This window comes from Varanus komodoensis, unplaced genomic scaffold (genome assembly GCF_004798865.1).
Source record: "Varanus komodoensis strain SLA01 unplaced genomic scaffold, ASM479886v1 scaffold38, whole genome shotgun sequence".
NCBI lineage: Eukaryota > Metazoa > Chordata > Lepidosauria > Squamata > Varanidae > Varanus > Varanus komodoensis.
The window spans coordinates 122,003-141,006 of record NW_025335909.1 but is presented as its reverse complement, the minus strand read 5'-3'; the positions used below and the strand labels follow the sequence as shown (position 1 = coordinate 141,006).

At 47.1% G+C, this 19,004-nt stretch overlaps 1 protein-coding gene across 4 annotated transcripts in view; it reads left to right on the top strand.

Moving 5' to 3' along the window:
• Nucleotides 1–19,004, top strand: part of DGCR2 (DiGeorge syndrome critical region gene 2) — a 49,005-nt gene that overhangs the window by 25,790 nt on the left and 4,211 nt on the right. For 2 of the 4 annotated variants that reach the window (XM_044440659.1, XM_044440661.1), the window contains 5 exons: nucleotides 11,281–11,406; nucleotides 12,291–12,501; nucleotides 13,365–13,441; nucleotides 16,631–16,807; nucleotides 17,767–17,970. In XM_044440659.1, coding sequence (XP_044296594.1) covers nucleotides 11,281–11,406; nucleotides 12,291–12,501; nucleotides 13,365–13,441; nucleotides 16,631–16,807; nucleotides 17,767–17,970 — 795 coding nt within the window. Of the gene's footprint in view, nucleotides 1–11,280; nucleotides 11,407–12,281; nucleotides 12,502–13,364; nucleotides 13,442–16,630; nucleotides 16,808–17,766; nucleotides 17,971–19,004 lie in introns of all 4 variants that reach the window. The other 2 variants (XM_044440660.1, XM_044440658.1) reach the window with 1 other exon arrangement.

The window sequence follows — 19,004 nt, the reverse complement described above, 5'->3', positions numbered from 1 at the left end:
TGAGGAGAGTGGACGAGGAATAGAGAACCTCTGCGTATGTGACAGTGGTAAGGCTGTTAGTATCGGGTGGCGCATATGATGAGAAGGTAAATAAGAACTTGACAGACAGACAGTGAGGATGTATCAGAACACAGCAATCTGGCTTGACGGATTTCCTGCCTGTTTCTAATCCGTTGATGAGCAGTGGACAGACTTGGCTTTTTTTGTGGAGTTCTCGAAGATGGATTACAATTGTACTTTTCTAAACCGCTGATGAAATTTATGCAGAACATGGTGCTAGCACATTCTGTGCTAAAAATTGCATAAATTGTAATTTGCAAGCATCTGTCAAATTGTGTGACTCATGCTGGAGCCACAAAGTCTTTTGCACGCTTGTTCGTGTGGCTGTTCTTAGTGGGTCACAAATGTGCAAATTGCGGACTTCCATGGACCGCGAGTTTGTTCGACTTACATGAGTCAGCAGCAGCCATGGGGGTTAAAAAACCGGTATCTGGGAGGTAGAATTGGATTTCGCACATCCATGTAGGTGGATTTTGAGAAAAACCTGAATCACGTCTTGGGTTAGGAAAGCAGAATTGTGTTGTCTTGAAATGTACAAGCTAGATATGCCACAAATACACCTAGTTGCACAACAGTATTTTTCTCTCAGCTGAACAACTGCCCCTTTTAAATCACGAGATTCAGAGCGTAATCCATTGGTCAGCGTGAAGTGAATGAGCCAGGATGGTTCAGTGGAGTTAACCACCTGAAAGTTAACCGCTCTGGCACGCTTAACTGGAACTGATTTGCCGGAACTGACAAGCTCCTAGTCAGTGATACCAGTTTTGTTTGCAACAGTTCAAGGCGAAACCATGGTTCAGACAGAACATAATGTCACCCAGCTGTTGGCTTGGCCAAAATGGCAAACTTTGGTGACACACTTTCCAGCTGTGTGGGAGGAGGATAGAGGATGGAAAGTTCCTCTTTTTACCCTGTTTTCTGCACGGTAAGAAAACGGGGTAGAAAGGGTGCTTTTCATGCAGGAAATGGGGAACCTGCAAGCTGAAACATCGGCAGAGCCGTCGGTTGCACTCTCTTGTTTGTGTTTCAGTCCGGGATACCGGCTATATTGGTTTTTGTTGCAGTAAACTGGAAGAATGTTGAACATTAAGAATAACGTTGCCATTTTATGTTTATCTTTTAACTCTGATTCAGTTCTATTTATGTTAAAGGACCACATAGTGTCAAGTTTTGGTGGCATGACATTGCATGATTTCACTTGTCTCTAAAACTCAGGATGAAGGGTGCAAGATAACCTTTTTGGTCCTGTCGGCTTCAGAATGTCCGGAAATCTTTAATCTATTTAGGTAACAGCTTCTCAAGCCGAATGTGGTCACATTCAAAGCCCGTGGGAAACTTTTTCTGAGGGACGTTGGTTGCTCCAGAAAACCCGCTGTGTCATCTGCGTGGCTTTTGATGATTTTGCAGCAGTTGGTTGTAGGTGTGCGGTCCAGTGGTTGGCATTTCAAACATCTGTATTGGAGAGTTCAGAAATGCCAAACTGTTCCACCTGTTCTGTTTGCCAGACCAGAGCGATCTTAAAAATATATTTCTTTCTACGTTGTCGTCCCAACCTCTCTGCCGTGCTGCAGTTGAGGGTTTAATGACATGCTAGCAGTGGAGGCCGAATGGTTGTGGGTGTGTGATCATATTCATTTTTCAGTTGAGTGCTAAGTGCTGTTCATTATTTCTCTCCCCACCGTCTCTCACTACTCCAAATGCATTTTTAACAACCCCATTATATTACATTTCAGCTTAACGTGAAGCCCTGACACTCAGATACTGCTTTTGGTTGGCTCCTCCCTTTCGCCAATACCCGGTAGTGTCTGGTCCAGCGATTCCGTTTCGTTGGCTGCTGCTGACTGGATCGTGTGCTCGTCATTACTGGAGGGGCTTTCACAGCATGTGCACACGACCCCTTGTCACTCCTAAGTCTTGCTGCTCCGCTGCTTCTTGGGAACGAGTGAGTTTGCCAGTCCAAACAAGCTAATTGCAGTGTGTGTACTCTCAGACCCAGCGGTTGTGTATTAATACGCGGGCTGTATCGTCTCATCTTCCTTTGACGCTGCAGATGGTGATCCAAGTCCTCTGGCCCATTCGCTTGGCCAAGGCATCTCAGCTGCCTGCAGTTTGAAGCGGCATCCTCAGGGTCAGGCTGGTGTTAAGTACTGTTTGGCCGGACATGTTTTCTCCCCAAAGGTCCTGCGTTTCCCCATCCACCTTGGCTAGCTCTTTGGTTTGTTAATTCCAAGGGGGTCTCCATTACTTACAAGGCCCCCCCCCCCCCGTGTGGTTTCGAAACCTTTTATCTCCAGCTACCAATTATGGCCTCTCAGCTGTGTCTTAGGCCCGGATCTTTGTCCAGTTTTTTGCCTGACAGATGACATGGCCTGCCCGTGTGCTTTCTTGTGTCACCTACGATACCAGGGCCCTCCTTTTTCCTTTACTTCCCCTGCTCCTGAGGAGAAGCCATGTATTCTTCCTAGCATCAGTGGCAGATGGGCAGATCCCTCCTGTGTACTGCTAGGGTGATTCCTGTTGTTCTTGATGGGCTTATAATGCATAACCAACTTGATGGGCCAATGGAGGACAGAATTGGGTTTTTGTTTTTGGCTCCTGTTAAACAGCTGGAAATATTTGTGCAAATTTGGAGCAGAGAAGTAGCTTTAGTACAGTCTGCAAACTGTGTAAATTTTGCAAACCTCAGCCAACTTGTTCTTGCTGTTATTATTACCACTGAATATGACATTACACTTGCACACACGCTTCTTTGAATATTCTGATAGTTAATTTCAGATTTGTGCAAAACTCGCACCTCCACTCTGCAATTGGTGCAAATTTATGCCGTTCTTATGCGAATTGTGGCCTGTTTTAGTAATGGGACACTGTTTCCTGGCTTGATTTGAGACAGACTGAGTTGGTGGGAATCAGTGCTGACAGAATGAAATCCTTGGGGCTGAGTGAGAAAAAGTATTAGATTTTCACTCTGTATTGGATTCCTTTTTGCTTGGTGCCACTGTAAGCACAACTGCAGCCCTTGTAATTCTATTACAGTGGAACTTTTGAATGTAGGACTCTTGGTGAGATGTGGAACAGGTCTAAATTTCTCTTCACCCTCTGATTGCTGCAAAAACTAACAACAAAGGGTCTACCCTGTTTGGATGAGATGCCTGTCTCCAGGCTGTAGCATTTATTCGAGTCTTTTTCATGAGAATCTTTGCCATCAATGTTTTTGCCCGTCACGCGAGCTGGTTGGGAAGAGGCAGCTTGGGGCTTGCAAGAAACTCGGGCAGAGATGGCTCTGCTTGGATCTGCTTATTATTGGTTTTGCAGGTTTTTTTTCACCTGTCTTTTCAGCCAGGAAAGGCTGTTGGGCAGCTTTCAAAGATGCATAGTGGGATGGTCCCTGCTCTCAAGCTTATAATCCAAAAGGCACAAGACAGAAGAAAAAGAACTTGGGTGGAAGGTGGAAACCAGGAAACTTGGGCATCAATTCATAGTTTCAGAGTTCATATATTTTACTTCAGTATGAAAATTTTGGGTCTAAGAGGTCAATGAATCCATCTTGAACAGTGTTAGCTTTGTCAAGCTACGGAGACCTTGTTAAAAATTATTGTTATAAACAGCTGGGGGGGATGTACTATATCAATCCCCCCCCCAAATCCTCTGTTCTACCAAGTACTAATGCTAATCAAGAATGCACCCCTATGAAAGGAATAGAGGCAAATGGTTTTTGGGAGGGTGAGGCAGAAGAAAAGAAAAGGGGAAAGGTGGAGGAACCAGAACTTTTGGGCTTTGGATTGTTCTGGTGAAGTGTGAGTTTGGGGAACTTCATTGGGAGAGTTGGCTTTAAAAAAGTATTTATTTGGAGAAAGACTCTAGGCAGTTTAACAGCTCTCAAATGGGGACTTGGGTTATCTGAGTGCTAGTCTCTAGTTGGCCGTGAAGCTCACAGGATGACTTTGGCCAAGTCGCCTACCTCACAGGGTTGTTGTCATGAGGTTCAAATGGAGAGGAGGAGAATCTTGCAAGCTGCCCTGGGTTCCTTGCAAAAGCAAGATCATTGGGATGTAAATGCCAACAATGCCAGCCCAGGCTGCTGAGCATTTTTCCAGGGTTTTCGGTTCTGGGTTTCCCCAGTGTAAATTAAACGGCTAAAGTGGGGACAAAAGGAAGATGTCATCAGCACCTTCTACAGACCAGGGAAAATTTAACTGGCGTTCCCTTCCCTCCTTTGCCCACCACTGTCTGCCCGATGGCTTTCTTCCGACGTGCCGCTGCTCTCATAAGCAGCCTGCTTGCATGCGCTCTCTGTTGGAGGGCTGAGCTGCAGAAGGAGGAGCAGGCAGAAGGTGCCTGGAATGCTCCCCTGTTCCTCCAGGAGTCAGGCAGGCGCTCCGCTTGGAACGCAGGCCTTCCGTTTAGGCAGGGCCCGGCTCTACCCCTCTGCCAGTGGGAACTTGTGGAGGGCATTCCAGCGAGCCGCGGGCAGCCCTGCCACGGTAGCCGAAGAGCCGCCATGTTAATTGTCCACAACAGTGCTGGCATAGCGTGTTCCTGGAACAGGGGCACTTGATTTGGTCTTCCTGACCGCCAGACATGTTCCTTGATGCCAGCCAAGGCAGCCTCTCCCTCTCGCTCCTAGTTTTCCTTCTGAGTGCTGGAATTCCTTTGGTGCCAAGTGGGAGCCCCTGCCTCCTGCCGTCTCAGTTTCCCACGAGTGCCTCCGGGCAGGTGACTTATCCCTCGGGACCTGCCAAAACCATCAAATGGCAGCCACTTTGTGGCAGTGCCCAAGGCAGCCTCCGAAACGTCCAGAGTTACCCATAGCTGCAAGTGCTCTGTAATCCCACTCTGGAGCATTGTGGGAACTTTAAATGGCGGCTCACAGACTTAGCTGCTCTGAGCCATCAGGAAGCAGTGTTTGAAGGCACGTGGCAGCTGGGTGGGGTCAGGGACCAGCCGATGCTTGAGAGATGGACCTCTCCTGGGTTCCTTCTTGGAAGGGCTGTCATCACAGAAAGCTGCCTTTCTACCTGAGTCAGGCTCTGGGTCATTCTAGGCAGTCTCAGCAGTGGCTGTCTAAGATCTCTGCCCGGGGTCTCTCCAAGCCCCTGCTGCAGCTGCAGGGTACTTTTGCTTGGGCCGTGACCTCTCTTCCCTTCCTGCAAAAGGAGGAAACGCAGCCGTGCCCTGCCTTTGTCCTGCAGCAGCTGATAAAGGTATCTTTCAGGCAGCCTTCCAGGTCCTGTCCCTGTGGAAGTTCTGTGAAGCTGGGCTTTTTGTTATGTTTTGTAGGAACTGCAAGCCAGGCAGAAGGCATGTGGTTTGACTCTTCAGGTGAAGCCGCATCCTGAGAGCTGCTCTTTCATTTCTGGTTCAAGTGGCGTGGAAACCGCAGCATCTCCTGGTTGTCAGATTTGGAATCCTTGCAGCAGAGCCTCAAGCGGCTGCTTCTGGGTTTGCAATGCTTGCATTCGAGGGGAGGAAGCAAAGCTGTATTAGCAAAATATGGGAATATCTCATTGCGGCTACATTTCCAACTCCACCTTCCTCAATCTGCAGCAGAGGCACCAGGAGAAGTGGGTACAGCCATCCCCAGGAGAAGGGGATGGTCCGATTGGGCCTGAGGTTCGGCACCCCTGGCAGGGAGTGTCAGCCTCGGAGCTGAGAGACCCATGTTCAAATCCTCACTCAGCCCTTAAACAAGTGTTTGCTGTTTACTTGCTGTGCATGGAGGACCTTTAAGGGTTTTTTTCCTTACTCTGTAAAAATCAAAGACCTTTGATGAGAGGTGTAGGGCTCACATGTGGAATATTGTGCATTGTGTCCTTTGTGCAGTAGAGAGAATTCTGCATCCCAGGCTAGTGTTATCCCTCTGCCACATCCAGACGGTTGGGTGACTTGCGCACTCCTGCTAGAAATAATTGCTTTTGCGATTCTTGCTTTTCTGTGAGAAAAGCAGGCTTTCTGATGTCAGACCTGTCTGCTTAAAAATGACTTTCAAAGGATGCTGTGGAAGAGCTGGTGCAGGCTGGCCGCTGGCTGAATGAAAATTTTCCAAGAGCACGACAAGGTGCCCGTTTTGGTGAATGCACTGGGCTGAAATATGCCAAGAGGGGTTGAAGGGTAATGCAGGGGAAGTGCCTTTGCTCAGTGGTGGGGCACTTGCTTAAAACAAAAGGGGAATTGGGTGGTAAACAGTGGGAAAGATGCTTGTGGGATTGACATTCTGGAGAATCACTGCAAGTCAGGATGGACGGGATGGAGGTGGAACGCGCGGAAGCGTAAAGCAGGCTGACTGGGTTTAAAGTGGTGTCCCGTAAGAGTCACTGGCGAGTAACACATTGCTGTTTTGTGATGTTGTGGTTTGATTTCAGTGGCCTTTAGCTTTGGTTCTCCAGGCTGGGCGAGTGGTCTCTCTCTCGCTCGCTCTCGCTCTCTCTCTCTCGCACGCACGCACGCACTGCTGCCTTTCCATGGAATATTTCAGAGGTGGTTTAAGTGTGCATTAAATGACCTCCTTGTTTGGGTACGGCTGTTGCGAAACCTCAGGGACATGCTCAGAGGACTCACAGTCACTAGCGAGACGGTCCTGTCTTTGCTGGCACATCCCTCTTGCTTCAGAAGGTGGGGTGCTCAGAAAAATTGCTCCCCCCCCCATTGCTTAAGTTTATGGGCTGGGAGACCTCTTGCCTTCTATTTTTTTTCTTTTGGGAAACCCGTTGTTTTGCACTGTCCTGCTACTCTTGAGCTTCTTGCGTGATCCCACTCTTGCAATTCTGCATTTTTCACACAGTCTCATTATCGGTTCCTTTTCTGCTAGAGGGGACTGCTGGCAGTGAAGCTTGCCTGACACTTAGTGAATGTGTGTGGTGAAGCTGAGTGAGGTTGACTTATCTTGCTGTCACATCAGAGCTGAGGAACTGCGGCTTCTGTTGACTGTCCCATGAGCTCGGAGAAGCAAGCGTGATCTTCTTCCTCTTAGTCAGGGAACAGCAGTTTTGCAACTCATATGTGTAAGCAGTCCATTCAGCACAGAGTGGGGTAACCATTCGACTTCTGAATGCTTCCAATTTATCTTGGTTAGAGGCTTAAGTTCTTGTTTGTCTTTCTTTGGATATTTTTTTCCAGTGGAAGAAAGGATTGGTCTCTAGTCTTTTAGTTCTGTATGGCAATGGATGTATTTCTGCATGGGATGTCACCGGATGTGATTAAATGCGGCTTAGTTGACTAAGCGATTAATCTGTTGATTAAACATTTGTTTTGCATAAGGTAGAATCATTTTTTTAAGCAAGAAGCATTCATCCTTTGAGACAATGCCCACATTCTTTTGAAAGTGCTTGCCTATATATGATTAAATCCAGGGCGTTTTTAGTCCATGGAAGATGGACTTGTGGCCTTCCAGATATTTTGTGCTCCAATTCCCATAATCTCTGACCATTGGCCTTGTTTGCTGGGACTGAGGGGAGCTGAGCTCCATAGCATAGCATGGTCTGGAGGCACACCAGGCGTCCACCCTGTTGAAGCTAAGCAGGTCTGGGGCTGGCCTGAGCTTGGAGGGGAGACCACTTGGGAACCGCATGTGGCCACTTTGAGTTCCACAGCGGGAGAAAGGTGAGATGTAAGTATAATTAGCAACTAAACATCTTGAAGGAACACAACTGGGGAAGGCTGATTTGAAGTGGTTGTTTAACTGACGAAGCATGTAAAGGTACCCTGCTTTCTGCTAGATTACCTGTGCAATATGCTCCTTATCAAAGACCCCTTTCCTCTGAGAAGGGCTCAGAAGGTGAGAATAAGGGCAAGGATCTTCTCTGGAGTGCCCCACAGTGTTACTGTTTTTATTTATTTAAAACATTTTTATTCTGCCCCCATCACAACGAAGCCTTGGGGCGGCTCACAGCAGAAACAGAATACATAAATAACAATAAAACAATAAAAAATTTATTTAAAAACCTCCGGTGCATCTTGGCTAAAAATTTAAAATCCTATAAATACAAATAATTTAACAATTAAAATAAGTTTTAAATAAAAAGGTCTTAGCCTGGCTCCGAAAAACAAATAACGACAGTGCCAGGCGGACCTCTCTGGGGAGCGCATTCTATAGGTGGGGCGCCACCACAGAGAAAGCCCTCCTCCGGGTACTCACCCTCCTAATATTCAGAGAGGGTTCCCAGAGAAGGGCATCTGCTGCTTATCTCAAGGGGCGGGAGGGCATATATGGATGCAAGCGTTCCTTTAGATATCCAGGTCCCAAGCCGTTTAGGGCTTTATAGGTCATAACCAACACCTTGAATTGGGCCCGGACTTCAATCGGGAGCCAGTGGAGCTGACGGAGAACTGGGGTTATATGAGAACAACACCCAGTCCCCATCAGCAACCTGGCAGCTCTATTCTGCACCAACTGAAGTATTTTTCAGTGCAGTGTTAAGACTGCCTCCTACTCTGACATCTGGCAGCACATCATACAAATTTAAACAAGTTCTTTTTTAACGTATTATGTTTACATTACACTTTCTTTGCTGCAAGGAACCCAAGTTGGCCTGCATGATCCTCCTCTTTTTCTCCCTTCTATTCTCACAACAGCCCTGTGAGGTAGGTTAGGCTGAGAATCCATGACTGGCTCAGAGTCCCCCAGGGAACCTCATGGCTGAGTGGGGGGCTAGAACCCAGATCTCCTGAGTCCCAGTGCAGCTCTCCAACCACTAGGCCACAGTGACATCTGTTGATCGTTTAAAATTGTGAGTGTGTATGTTTATGTGTCTGCTGACTGTTGATTTTGTACATCAACAGCCTTTATATTGTCGTATTTTAAAGGTTTTTTTACTTCTGTAAACCACCCGGAGGAGTTTGGCTAGAGCGTGGTATACAAATACAATGAATGAAATGGAATGGATTGTGTCACCCAGGGGTGGTGCACAGGTGATGGGAGTTGCCTCGCCTGAAGACAAGCAGGCCGGGCCTGACACACCTGGAGGTGGGAGCTGCCCACAAGTTCCTGTGCACCCTGCCTTGAATTCCACGATGGCACATGGCATGGTGCTGATGCGCCGTGTAACCATATCACTGCACAGCAGAACTTGCTCTAAAGTTCATGTTTTCTGTGAGCGCATGTCCTGTTTTGCATATTTGGCGCGTACAGTCATTCTTTGGGTGGAGCAGAGAAAACCCTATGGCTAGAGCTTGGGAACAGGATGGAACAGATCTTCTGTTGAGCAAGAAAGCGAGTACCCTTGTGAATATGGCCTTCATTACAGCCGTCCAGCATGAGAGAGACAGGACATGGGTTGAACGGAGCATCATGGCATCAGAAGAGACACCGCATGCCAGCTTCTGGTCAGCAGCTTGTTCTGCTCGAGTGACACGTGGGGAAGGCTGGGTGGAGACGAGGTCAAGGGCAGTCCTAAGAATATGGGTGATGCCTCTTTGCACTAGCTCAAACCTCGGTTTCCACAAGGGCAAGCCACTGTAAACTGCGGCTTTGGAAAAGGAAGCACCATGCAGCCTAGTGTTCTGTTTGTTCTGCGCTCCTCTGTGTCTTTCCTGTGTCTCCCTGCCCCTGCACACACACTTTGACATATAATTTCAAAGTAGCACCTTGTTCTGATCCCCGCTCTTTCTAGTGGCGCAACAGCTTGTATTACAGACAAAGGCCTTGGTGTAAGTGAACTGGGGGTTGTGAATTGGTGGTCTTGAGGTTATTTGCTGAGAAGTTGACTTCTGGGGACCCTGTGAGTGAATGTCTTGTAAAACACCCCATCCTAGACAGCCCTGCTCAGTTCTTTTGTAAACTTAAGGCTGTGCCTTCCTTGGAATTGCGACATCACACTGAACAATGGGTAGCGCAACCCACGGTGTGTGAAACTTTCTTCCAGTCATGGTTTCTGATGATTATTTGACAGTAGGCTGTGGTCTGCAGCTTCAGACGTCTCCTTAATTTGGTTTGCTGGCAAGCAGGTCTGGCTGTGCTTTTCCGTTGCAACATCCATCTGGTGCATTGCGTGCACAGCGCCGAAGCTTGGCAGAGTTGGGTTGGAAATGGCAGCCAGCCATCTGTGAAAGTAGCAGACCTCATCAACTTTTTATTTATTTAATAATTTTATAGATCATGTCTCCACCTTCCAGGCCCACGGTGTGATGTGCAATAAAAAAATATTGCGACTTACCAAGACAACATATTATTAAAATCAAAGAACAACAAGACATAGGTAAAAGGCCCATGAAACCGATTTGTTGCCTCTCTAAGGCAAAAGGGGAAAAAGGCAAGGAGTGGGGGGAGCCAATCTTACTTCTCTTGGGAGGGAATTGCAGAATTTGGGTGCTAGTACCGAGAAGGCCCTGTTTCCAGTACCCACAAATCTAATGTCTCTGTATATAGTTCAGTCTTAAGTTACTTGGCAGGTTAAGACTTCTTTTTAACTACTCTGTGGAAAATATTCCAAGTCCCACAAATTTGAGCAGAAGGTATTGTATTGGTATTAATTTTCCACAAAAACTGGAGAGAGAAAAAAATCCTTAACTTGTTTTTGTAATTAGAATAATACACAGTATGAGACATATACAACAGCAAAGTAAATTTAAGGATAAATCAGCAAGCAGAGTATGGAGCTAGTCTTAAGGTCAAGATCTCATCACAGCTGTGAGATACTGACCTAGAAGAATCAGGGGAAATGCTGACTGCATCCAGTCCGTTTCTGGGCACACCTTCTGTTTATATGATATTTTTCATGTCTAAGCAAAATTAATGAGTCTCCATAGCGTTTCTGACAATAGGTCATTCTAAATTCTTCCGGCTGTCCCCTGTTCGGGGTCTTTCTGCCATTCCCCCGATCTTTTTTTGTCTGCATCATGCATTTTACTGCCTAGGGTTGGAGAAAATCCCCACTATGCAATGGGACCTTTTAAAGGAAGACATTTTTGGCCCAGGCACTGACCTTAGTATCTAGAAATCCTGTTGTGCAGGTGCTTCCCTGCCCTCCAGATGTTTGGAACTACAGTGCTCATCATCCCCAATCACTGGCCATGCCAGTTGGGCCCAATGAGAGCAGTAGTTCGGAATATCTCAGGGGAGCAGGTCGATGGGAGTGCTGATGCAAAGCATCAGTGCTAATGCTTCCTTCTCCTTTTCCCCCGCCATTTTTGATCGTTCAAAATAATGAAAATGGTGCATTTCGGAAGCTCATCTTTTGCACGTGTCCACTTTGTTCCTGCACTGAGCCCGTCTCTTCTTTGTTCTAGATTTTACAGGTGACCAGCGAATGTACCACGTGAAGGAGAATGTAGATTCCAGACATAACCGTGGAAGAGGAGGGGACACGACCCGCTTTCACACAGTCAACGTGGCCCAGCCGGTTCGGTTTAGTAGTAAGTTGCGGACTTGGGAGCCATCATTTCAGGTTGTAGTTTGTTGGTTACAAGCAAACCATCATTAGCTAGTTGACAAGGGGGAGGGGGTTCAGGTGTACAGATGAGTCATTGTTAAGCCAAAGAAAGTGCATTGTATAATAATCTCTGAGTCGGTCATTGGCTACAGGAGCTAATCCCAGAAGATGCCAGAGCGAAGGCCAAAAATAAGATCGGTGGGTTTTGCAAGCTCATTTGTGCAGAAATAACCTAGCAGTGCCCCTAAGACACGGGACCGTAGGAAGCTGTCTTACTCCAGGGCAAACTGCTCTCCGTTGAGTTCGGTTTGCCTACACTGATTGGCAGGAATCTGTCCTGGCCGTTCTTGACGTTAACCCGGGCAAGAAATGGAGCCCCAAGGCAGGTGTGTTTGGTTGTTTCCTCGGTTGGGTGCCTTTCTGCCACCCGATGGCACAGATTACCTGTTGGAACCGAGGTCCTTCTTTGTGGTCTCTGTCCATCACAGATATGGGCGGGAAAAGGTGGCTTTAATGGAGTTCTTCTCGAACAAACGAAGGGAGCAAACCGCTGACCCATCCCTCGCTCTTACCAGCCACAGACCCATGTCTGGGCTGTCCCTCCTGTGGGGCAGGAGGCTCTTCCGTCCAAGAATGCCTTTCACATAGAACGTCAGTGTAGGCTGCAGCGCTGCTTTTTTACTTTTCGCAGTGGAGGGAATTCATCTGGGAGGGACAAAGAACGATGCGATTCCCCAGAGCTTGGGTTTCCATCTTAACAGGGACTGGACTGCGACCCTTTTCAGAAGCTACTCCAGTGTCCTGCAACCGGGTTGCGATACTAACTGGGAGGGGAACTGTTTCCCTTCTTTCCTTCATGTTTCCTAGGGAAGTGCCCGTCGGGATGGCATCACTATGAGGGCACCGCCAGCTGCTACCGGGTGTACCTAAACGGCGAGAACTACTGGGATGCCGTGCAGACGTGCCAGAGGGTGAATGGCTCCCTGGCCACCTTTACCACGGACCAGGAGCTCAAGTTTATCTTGCAGCAGGAGTGGGACTCCGAAGAGAAGGTCTTTGGGAAGAAGGACCAGCGCAGGTGAGGGGGCAGAGGGTCCGAACTCCACCCTGGAATGAAGCTGTGCCTTGCTTTGTATCAGTGTGTTGTTTGTTGGCTGCAAAGGGAACAGCAGGTGGCTTGTGGACTAGCACTTAGTCGGGTTACTGCTAATACTTTCTAGACGTCCTATTTTCACCAACACTAGGCTTCTACCTTCGGCTTTGGCAGTGCTTTCTTCTGTCATGTCAGTATCTTTGGACTGAACAGTGTTGGAGAGGTTTGCTGCCTGTTGCCCCGTGACCTCTCTGGTCCTACATGCTTGTGCAGGCGACATCCGAACCATTCATTTCAGCAGGCTTGGAGTCACTCCAGGAAGGTTCACAAGTGTTGCATGGCTGTGATTTGATGTGCAGCCTCTGGGATCCTCTTGCTTTGTATTCTTGATGAAGTAACTCCACCTTCTGTGTGCGTGTGTGTGTGTGTGTTAAGGCCCACAGGCTGATGGTGGGCAAATTTCCAAGGTAATGCTCCAGCCTACCACCCATTAAATTATATTCCATGGATTGCCTGCTCACTGCGTGTTCATACCCTTCTCTTGAGATTAAATTATGGTTGTAAGCATTTCACAGCAATATTTGGATGGGGCTTGTGTTTCTTTGCGTAGCCACAATTGTTTATGTTAATGATAATTGGTTTTCATCATGTATATTGGAAAATAAGGACCTTTTTCTTTTTTAAATTAAGGTTTCATGTATAAACAGATGCTTTATGACAAGAGTACCAATTAAGGCATCATTCATTGAGCGTTTTCAACTCACTTCTAAGTATTAGCATTTCTTTTTAACATAATGTGCTTCTGGAGTTTAACAGGAGCTCTTTCTCTCAAATTTTCCCACTTGCAGGTTCTGGGTTGGATATCAGTACGTAATCACCAACCGAAATAATTCTCTAGAAGGTCACTGGGAGGTTGCTTACAAAGGTAAGAAGCGAACATCTCCTGGCCTTGTAACTAGAAACTGAAGCTGGTTAAAAACGTGGGTTTCTGAAGGCTCTCTTGGAATGCAAACAGTGGATGCCTGATAAGGATTTAATAATATCTGGAAGGCCTTTTCCAAACCAGCAGGTTGTGATGTGATAATCCTGACTCTTTGCTGAGCTGCCGCACACAAACCTGCCTTCCTGTTCTGTCCTCCCATCTGGTGTTGTTCTTGCTTTCATCCTTGTTTATGTTAATCTTATCTTCTGGCAACAAATACTGCATTTTTCCATAACACTGTAGAGGCCAAAGGCTGTAACCAAGACATAACTTTAATGATTAGATGTCACATTTATTCCTAATAATTCTGTATCACGGGACATACCTGCATTTCCAAATGACCAGTTTTGTTCTAATTTTAGCTATGAACCTCTACTTTTAACCATGCCCCTTACTTCTCCCCTGAAGTTTTTAATCATTTAAAAAAAAAATAGAATAAAATGGTAATGAAGCATAATGGAGTGCTAAAAGGGGGCTTTGGGGGGCTCTGTAGCTGCTATGGAATTTTAAAAGTGTGCTGCATTCCATAGTCCTTTAGAGGCCTTTAAAAAAAATTTTTTTTTGGAAGACAGGAGCCTGCCAGAGAGAGGGGCAACCCCCCCCCCCCATCCTTGGGCCTCCTGAAATTTGCCCTCTCCTGCTCTGCTAGTATGACTTTGCTTCCTAAGCGCCGTCCCTTCTCTGTCCTCTTTCTAAGGCTGTTTGCAGTTTCTAGGAACACATTGCTGCCAAAATTGCTGCCATCGCTCCTCGCAAGGTGAGCGTGTGGCACGACGCAGCCAAGCCACCTTGACACTTCGACTCTCGGTGCGCCTCCCTCTACTCCCGTCTCCCTGCAGTGCCTTGTAACTTTTCCAGCCGCAAACGGTGTGTCTGTCTTCTTCCATCCACTGGCCACTCTGATCCCACTTCTGCATTTTTGATCACCCGCTGCCCCTTCTCTTTTGGCTCATCTTACTTTGCTGCAAAAGATGAGGGAAAAAAGAGACTCTATCTCAAGATGCTGTGAAAGTAGGACTCCCTTAAGAAGTCCAACAGCATTCCAGTGCTGTTCAGAGCTTTACTCGGACTGTAAGAAGAGACAGTACCTGTCAGGGAAATGTCATAAAGCCGCAAGCCTGTGATAACATAATACAAACTGTCGCTTGTGCATACTTGGCCATCTTCAAAAGCTTTCTAGTTTAAGATAAGTCCAGCTTGCTCACTGTAGCTTGCAGAGACTTCCCCAGCCCTACCTGGAGATTAATCCTTGAACACGCTGCAGCTGCATTGCCAGTCCAGCACCTGTGGGCTCCAACCTGTAGCCTTCTGATCCCAAGTTAGACAATATCCTTTGTGCCTCTGGCCCTTTCGTGTAGCTCTTAAAGAAATTATTAGTGCTGTTGAGCTCTCTCAGTTCCTGGGGAGCCAGTCTAAAGGATTGTTATGTTAATATGTTGTTGGTGCTTCAAATGTCAACACACTCATAGAAAATATAATCATGTATTCAGGATTTGGTTTAGCTCCAGGACAAGGCTGGCATGTATTCTGCTCCATTTAGGGTTTGGATAAGCAAGCAACTTTCACACCCGTCCAGATTCTCTAGATGCCCCCTTGAGGCTCAACTTGCCTTCTTTCCTGAGTTTGTTCAGGAAACACACAAAAAATGATATTTTTTAAATTGTTTTGTTCAAACTGCATTTTTAAAGGTCAAAGAAATGTGTACCGTTCCCCCCTCCACAGAGGGAAGGGTGGAAATGTGCAGTTTTAAAAGTGTGCATTTGTAGAGTGCAAATTCAGCTTAAGAAATTTGTGAATATTTCTGCAATACAAGCTCTTTTACTCATCCCAGTCAGGGTTGTGAATGGGACATACTTGCATGATTTGATTTGAAAACAACATTTTCACACATCCTCAGATGTGCACTCGTCTCACTCACGACTGCAGTGCCACCTTTTGGTGGAACGGCTTATAGATCTTTTTCATTTGAAAGAAGATGCTAATTTGTAAGATGTGGCCTCAAGAAATCAATAGGAAGGTTTCCAAATGGATCTTCCCCGACTCTCTTTTGGACAAGAGCACCAGATTTTTAGACGTTAAGTATGTCTTCAAGTTTGCATAGCATTTCAAGTTAGCCTCTTATTGACTTCTTAAATATTCTTTTTTTTTTTTTTTACAATTGATAAAGCCTGCTTTGGAAAGAAATGCAGTTTATAACACCTCTCCTCCCAATAGCAGTTAAAACAAAAAGATCAAGAGCTCAGGGTATAGGTGCCTGATTTTGTAAAACTCTAACCATAAAATATGTTACCATATTTTTCCGACTATAAGACACCCCCATGTGTAGGAGGCCCCGCCGCTTTTCTTACCGATCTCCTAGCGATCAAGCTGCTGCTGTGCGCGCGCTGCCTCCCTGTCCGTGCCAGTCTCCCCCCGATCACGCCCACGATCGTGCCACTCCCCCCAGTGCACCCGTGGTTCTCTTCTCAGCCCCCCATGTATAAGATGCCCCTCCATTTTTAGGTAAACATTTTAAAGAAAAAGTATCGTCTTATACACAGAAAAATACGGTACTTATTTTGTATCCTGGCATTTTGTTCAAAACAGGAACTCCAAATCAATGTGTTGAAGTTGAATAGCCTGAAATTAGCCAGCATTTTAGTATCTATAAAACGGGGGTGTGCAGCCCCCAGAGCTGCATGTGGCGCTTGGCCTAATTTAAACAGCTTTCTGCAAGTGGTCATTTCAGGGCTCTGGCCAGCGTTCCCAGTTCTTCCCCCAGCAACCTCCTGGGAGAGAAGCATGAAGAAGAGGCGGGGTGGTGGGGAAGAGCGAGGGGAGACAGAAAATGCAGTGGCAGAAGAAAGAAAAGGTGCTGCTGTTTTCTTTTGGCTGTGTGCCCCCCCCCCCCAGAGGCCCCCCCCCCCCCGCAGGTCACCCCCAAGTGAAGAGCGGCTCTGCGGAAAGAAGATTCCCCACGGATGTAAAACCAACAAGGTAGGTTCTGCCTGGCACCCAGAGTTCCTAGCTTGTGCGTCATATCGAAAGCTTCCACTTTTCGTTTCCCAGTGCGAACATAACTCACATGTACATTTTATCTGGAAAGCCAGTGTGTGCACAAAACACATTCTGCAAAATGTTCTCTCGTTTCAGGCTCGTCAGAAGTCTTCCTGCCCCCCAACCCTACATTTAGTACATCCGTATCCGAAAATGGAAACATCCTTTGTGCACAGTTTCAGTGCTCCCACTACCCGGCCCTTCGACACCGTGGTTTTCACAGCTGGTATGCTGAAAACTGCTATGAGAAATCTTCGTTCCTTTGCAAAAGAAGTGAGTCGCCTGTTCTGGTTTGCATTCTAAGGGGTTGCAGTCCTGCACATAGGCCCTCGAAGCATGTAGGGACAGAGTTGGGTGCAGATGGACGGCCGTCGAAAGTGTTTGCACCGAGCAGGGAGTGGGACTTATGACCTTATAGGCCCCTTCCAACTCGACTGTTCTGTGAGCCTAGAAAAGGCGATATTACATATCTGTATTGTATCTAAAGCAAGCGCGATTGCATTGTATGCGGGGAATATGGGGAACCCATCCAGTGGCTCTGTTCTCGCATAATATTATGCCGCAGTTCCGGAAAATTCTGTGTACTGCCTGGATCTAAACACAAATCTTCAGGGGCTTTCCTCTGGATGTTCCCACCAAATAAGCTGAGGCAGGTGGTTACTACAGAGAGGCCTTTTTGGTGGTGGCACCAATCACCCTCCTCAGAAAAGGCTTGCCCTGGCGCCAAGATTGTGCTCTTTTCAGTGCCAGGCAGAGACCTTTGCATTTCACTCTCAGTTCTTCCATTTGGGTTTTCAAATGTGGCTTGCGTTTTGAATTCCTTTCCTGCACTTGTTTTCACTCTTAGTTTTTCTGTTCCGTTTTGATCTTTTAGAGGTTTAATCATGTTACATTTGGGGTTCTAATCTTACTGAGTTTTGGCTGTTGGGAGGTAGAAACTGGGGGTTAATTAAATAACACAAAAGTGTTCCTTCTGCTTAAGAGGCCAGTGGGGAAAGGGCTTCCCTTCCCCACCCCAGAGATCTCTTCCCTGGTTCACGAAAGCTGCTGTCGAGAGTGCCGAGCTTGCTGCTCAGCATCACCCACCCTGCGCAAAAACGGCTGCTCGCTTGGGGCACGTCTTTTCCCAAAGAAATCACAGCCCAGCTTTCAAAAAGCTCTCTCATCCACAAGCTGCTTGCAGCCAACCGTCCAGCCATTTATATTCTATTTTGCTTCTCCTTCTGTTTCAGGCCAAACCTGTGTGGATATTAAAGACAATATTGTTGACGAAGGCTACTATTTCACCCCCAAAGGAGATGACCCCTGCTTAAGCTGCACGTGTCACAATGGCGAGCCAGAGATGTGTGTGGCAGCCCTGTGCGAGCGGCCCCAGGGCTGCCAGCACTTCCAGAAGGACCCCAAGGAGTGCTGCAAGTTCACCTGTATAGATCCTGGTAACTGGTTTAACGCACAGATCTGCATCTCGATGGTGTGAGCGGTTTCTCTCCCCCTCCTGCCCCCCATTAATTTCATAGGAAATTCTGTTTCTCACCAGTGACTGGTAGTGCCTTGGGTTTATCCATTAGATTTATTTCCTGCTTTTTCCTGAAAGGATTCCCAGGCAGCTTGAGATGGCTTAGGCTGCAGGGGACTCGTCCAGAGTCACCCGGTGAGTTCCATGACCGAATGGGGACCGGCACTTGCACCTCCCAAGTCCCAGTCCAGCACGCTAACCACTGTTCCACATTGCTTTCTCTGCAACCTTATGCTCGCATCAGCTTGTTTCCACCTTAGCTTGCAGAAATTATGTTTGGGTCCCTGTGAGTAGCTTAAGCTAAGAATCAGTGACTGCTCATCAGCTCTGCAGATGGATCGTTGCTGTAACGGAATGCCTGGAGTCAATAGATCAATATGTTTCTGGGGACCCTTCTTGTGAGCAAACCTGTATCTTGCACATCTTCTTTGGGGGGGTCCCCAGAACTATTGACCCACCACATGGGGTGCAGAGGGAGTTGCGGGTTCTTCAGGCCATTGCCTCTTTCTCTGTTTGGTGTGATGCCATCTTTACAAAATAACCAGGAGGTGGTGCTGTTGGTTTTGCTGCTCCTGTCCTCGCAAATTTATTCTGACTTGGCTTCTAGAAATCTTTTACCTGCAAAGCAAGGCAGTCATTTCCTCCTTTGGTCTTCTCTCTAGCTGGCTAGCAGGGGCATTCATTTGCCTTACTGGTGTGAAAAGGGAGAGATGCTGACTGCCAACTGCACTTAGGTTAGCCTGTGTTTAAATTAAAGATCTGGGTGGTCTTGCTGGGTTGCCTGGAAAACGGAGCAGCTTGTGGATATATTTGGATTCTTGGAATTGGCTCTCTTCCAGTTGTTTAAAGTTGAGCTAGGTGGGCTGTTGCACTCCAGAAGTTTTGGCCCAGCCAGTAGCTCCTGCCAGCACAGCCAAGATCAGGAGTTACGGGCATCGCTCTCAAAGGGCTTCT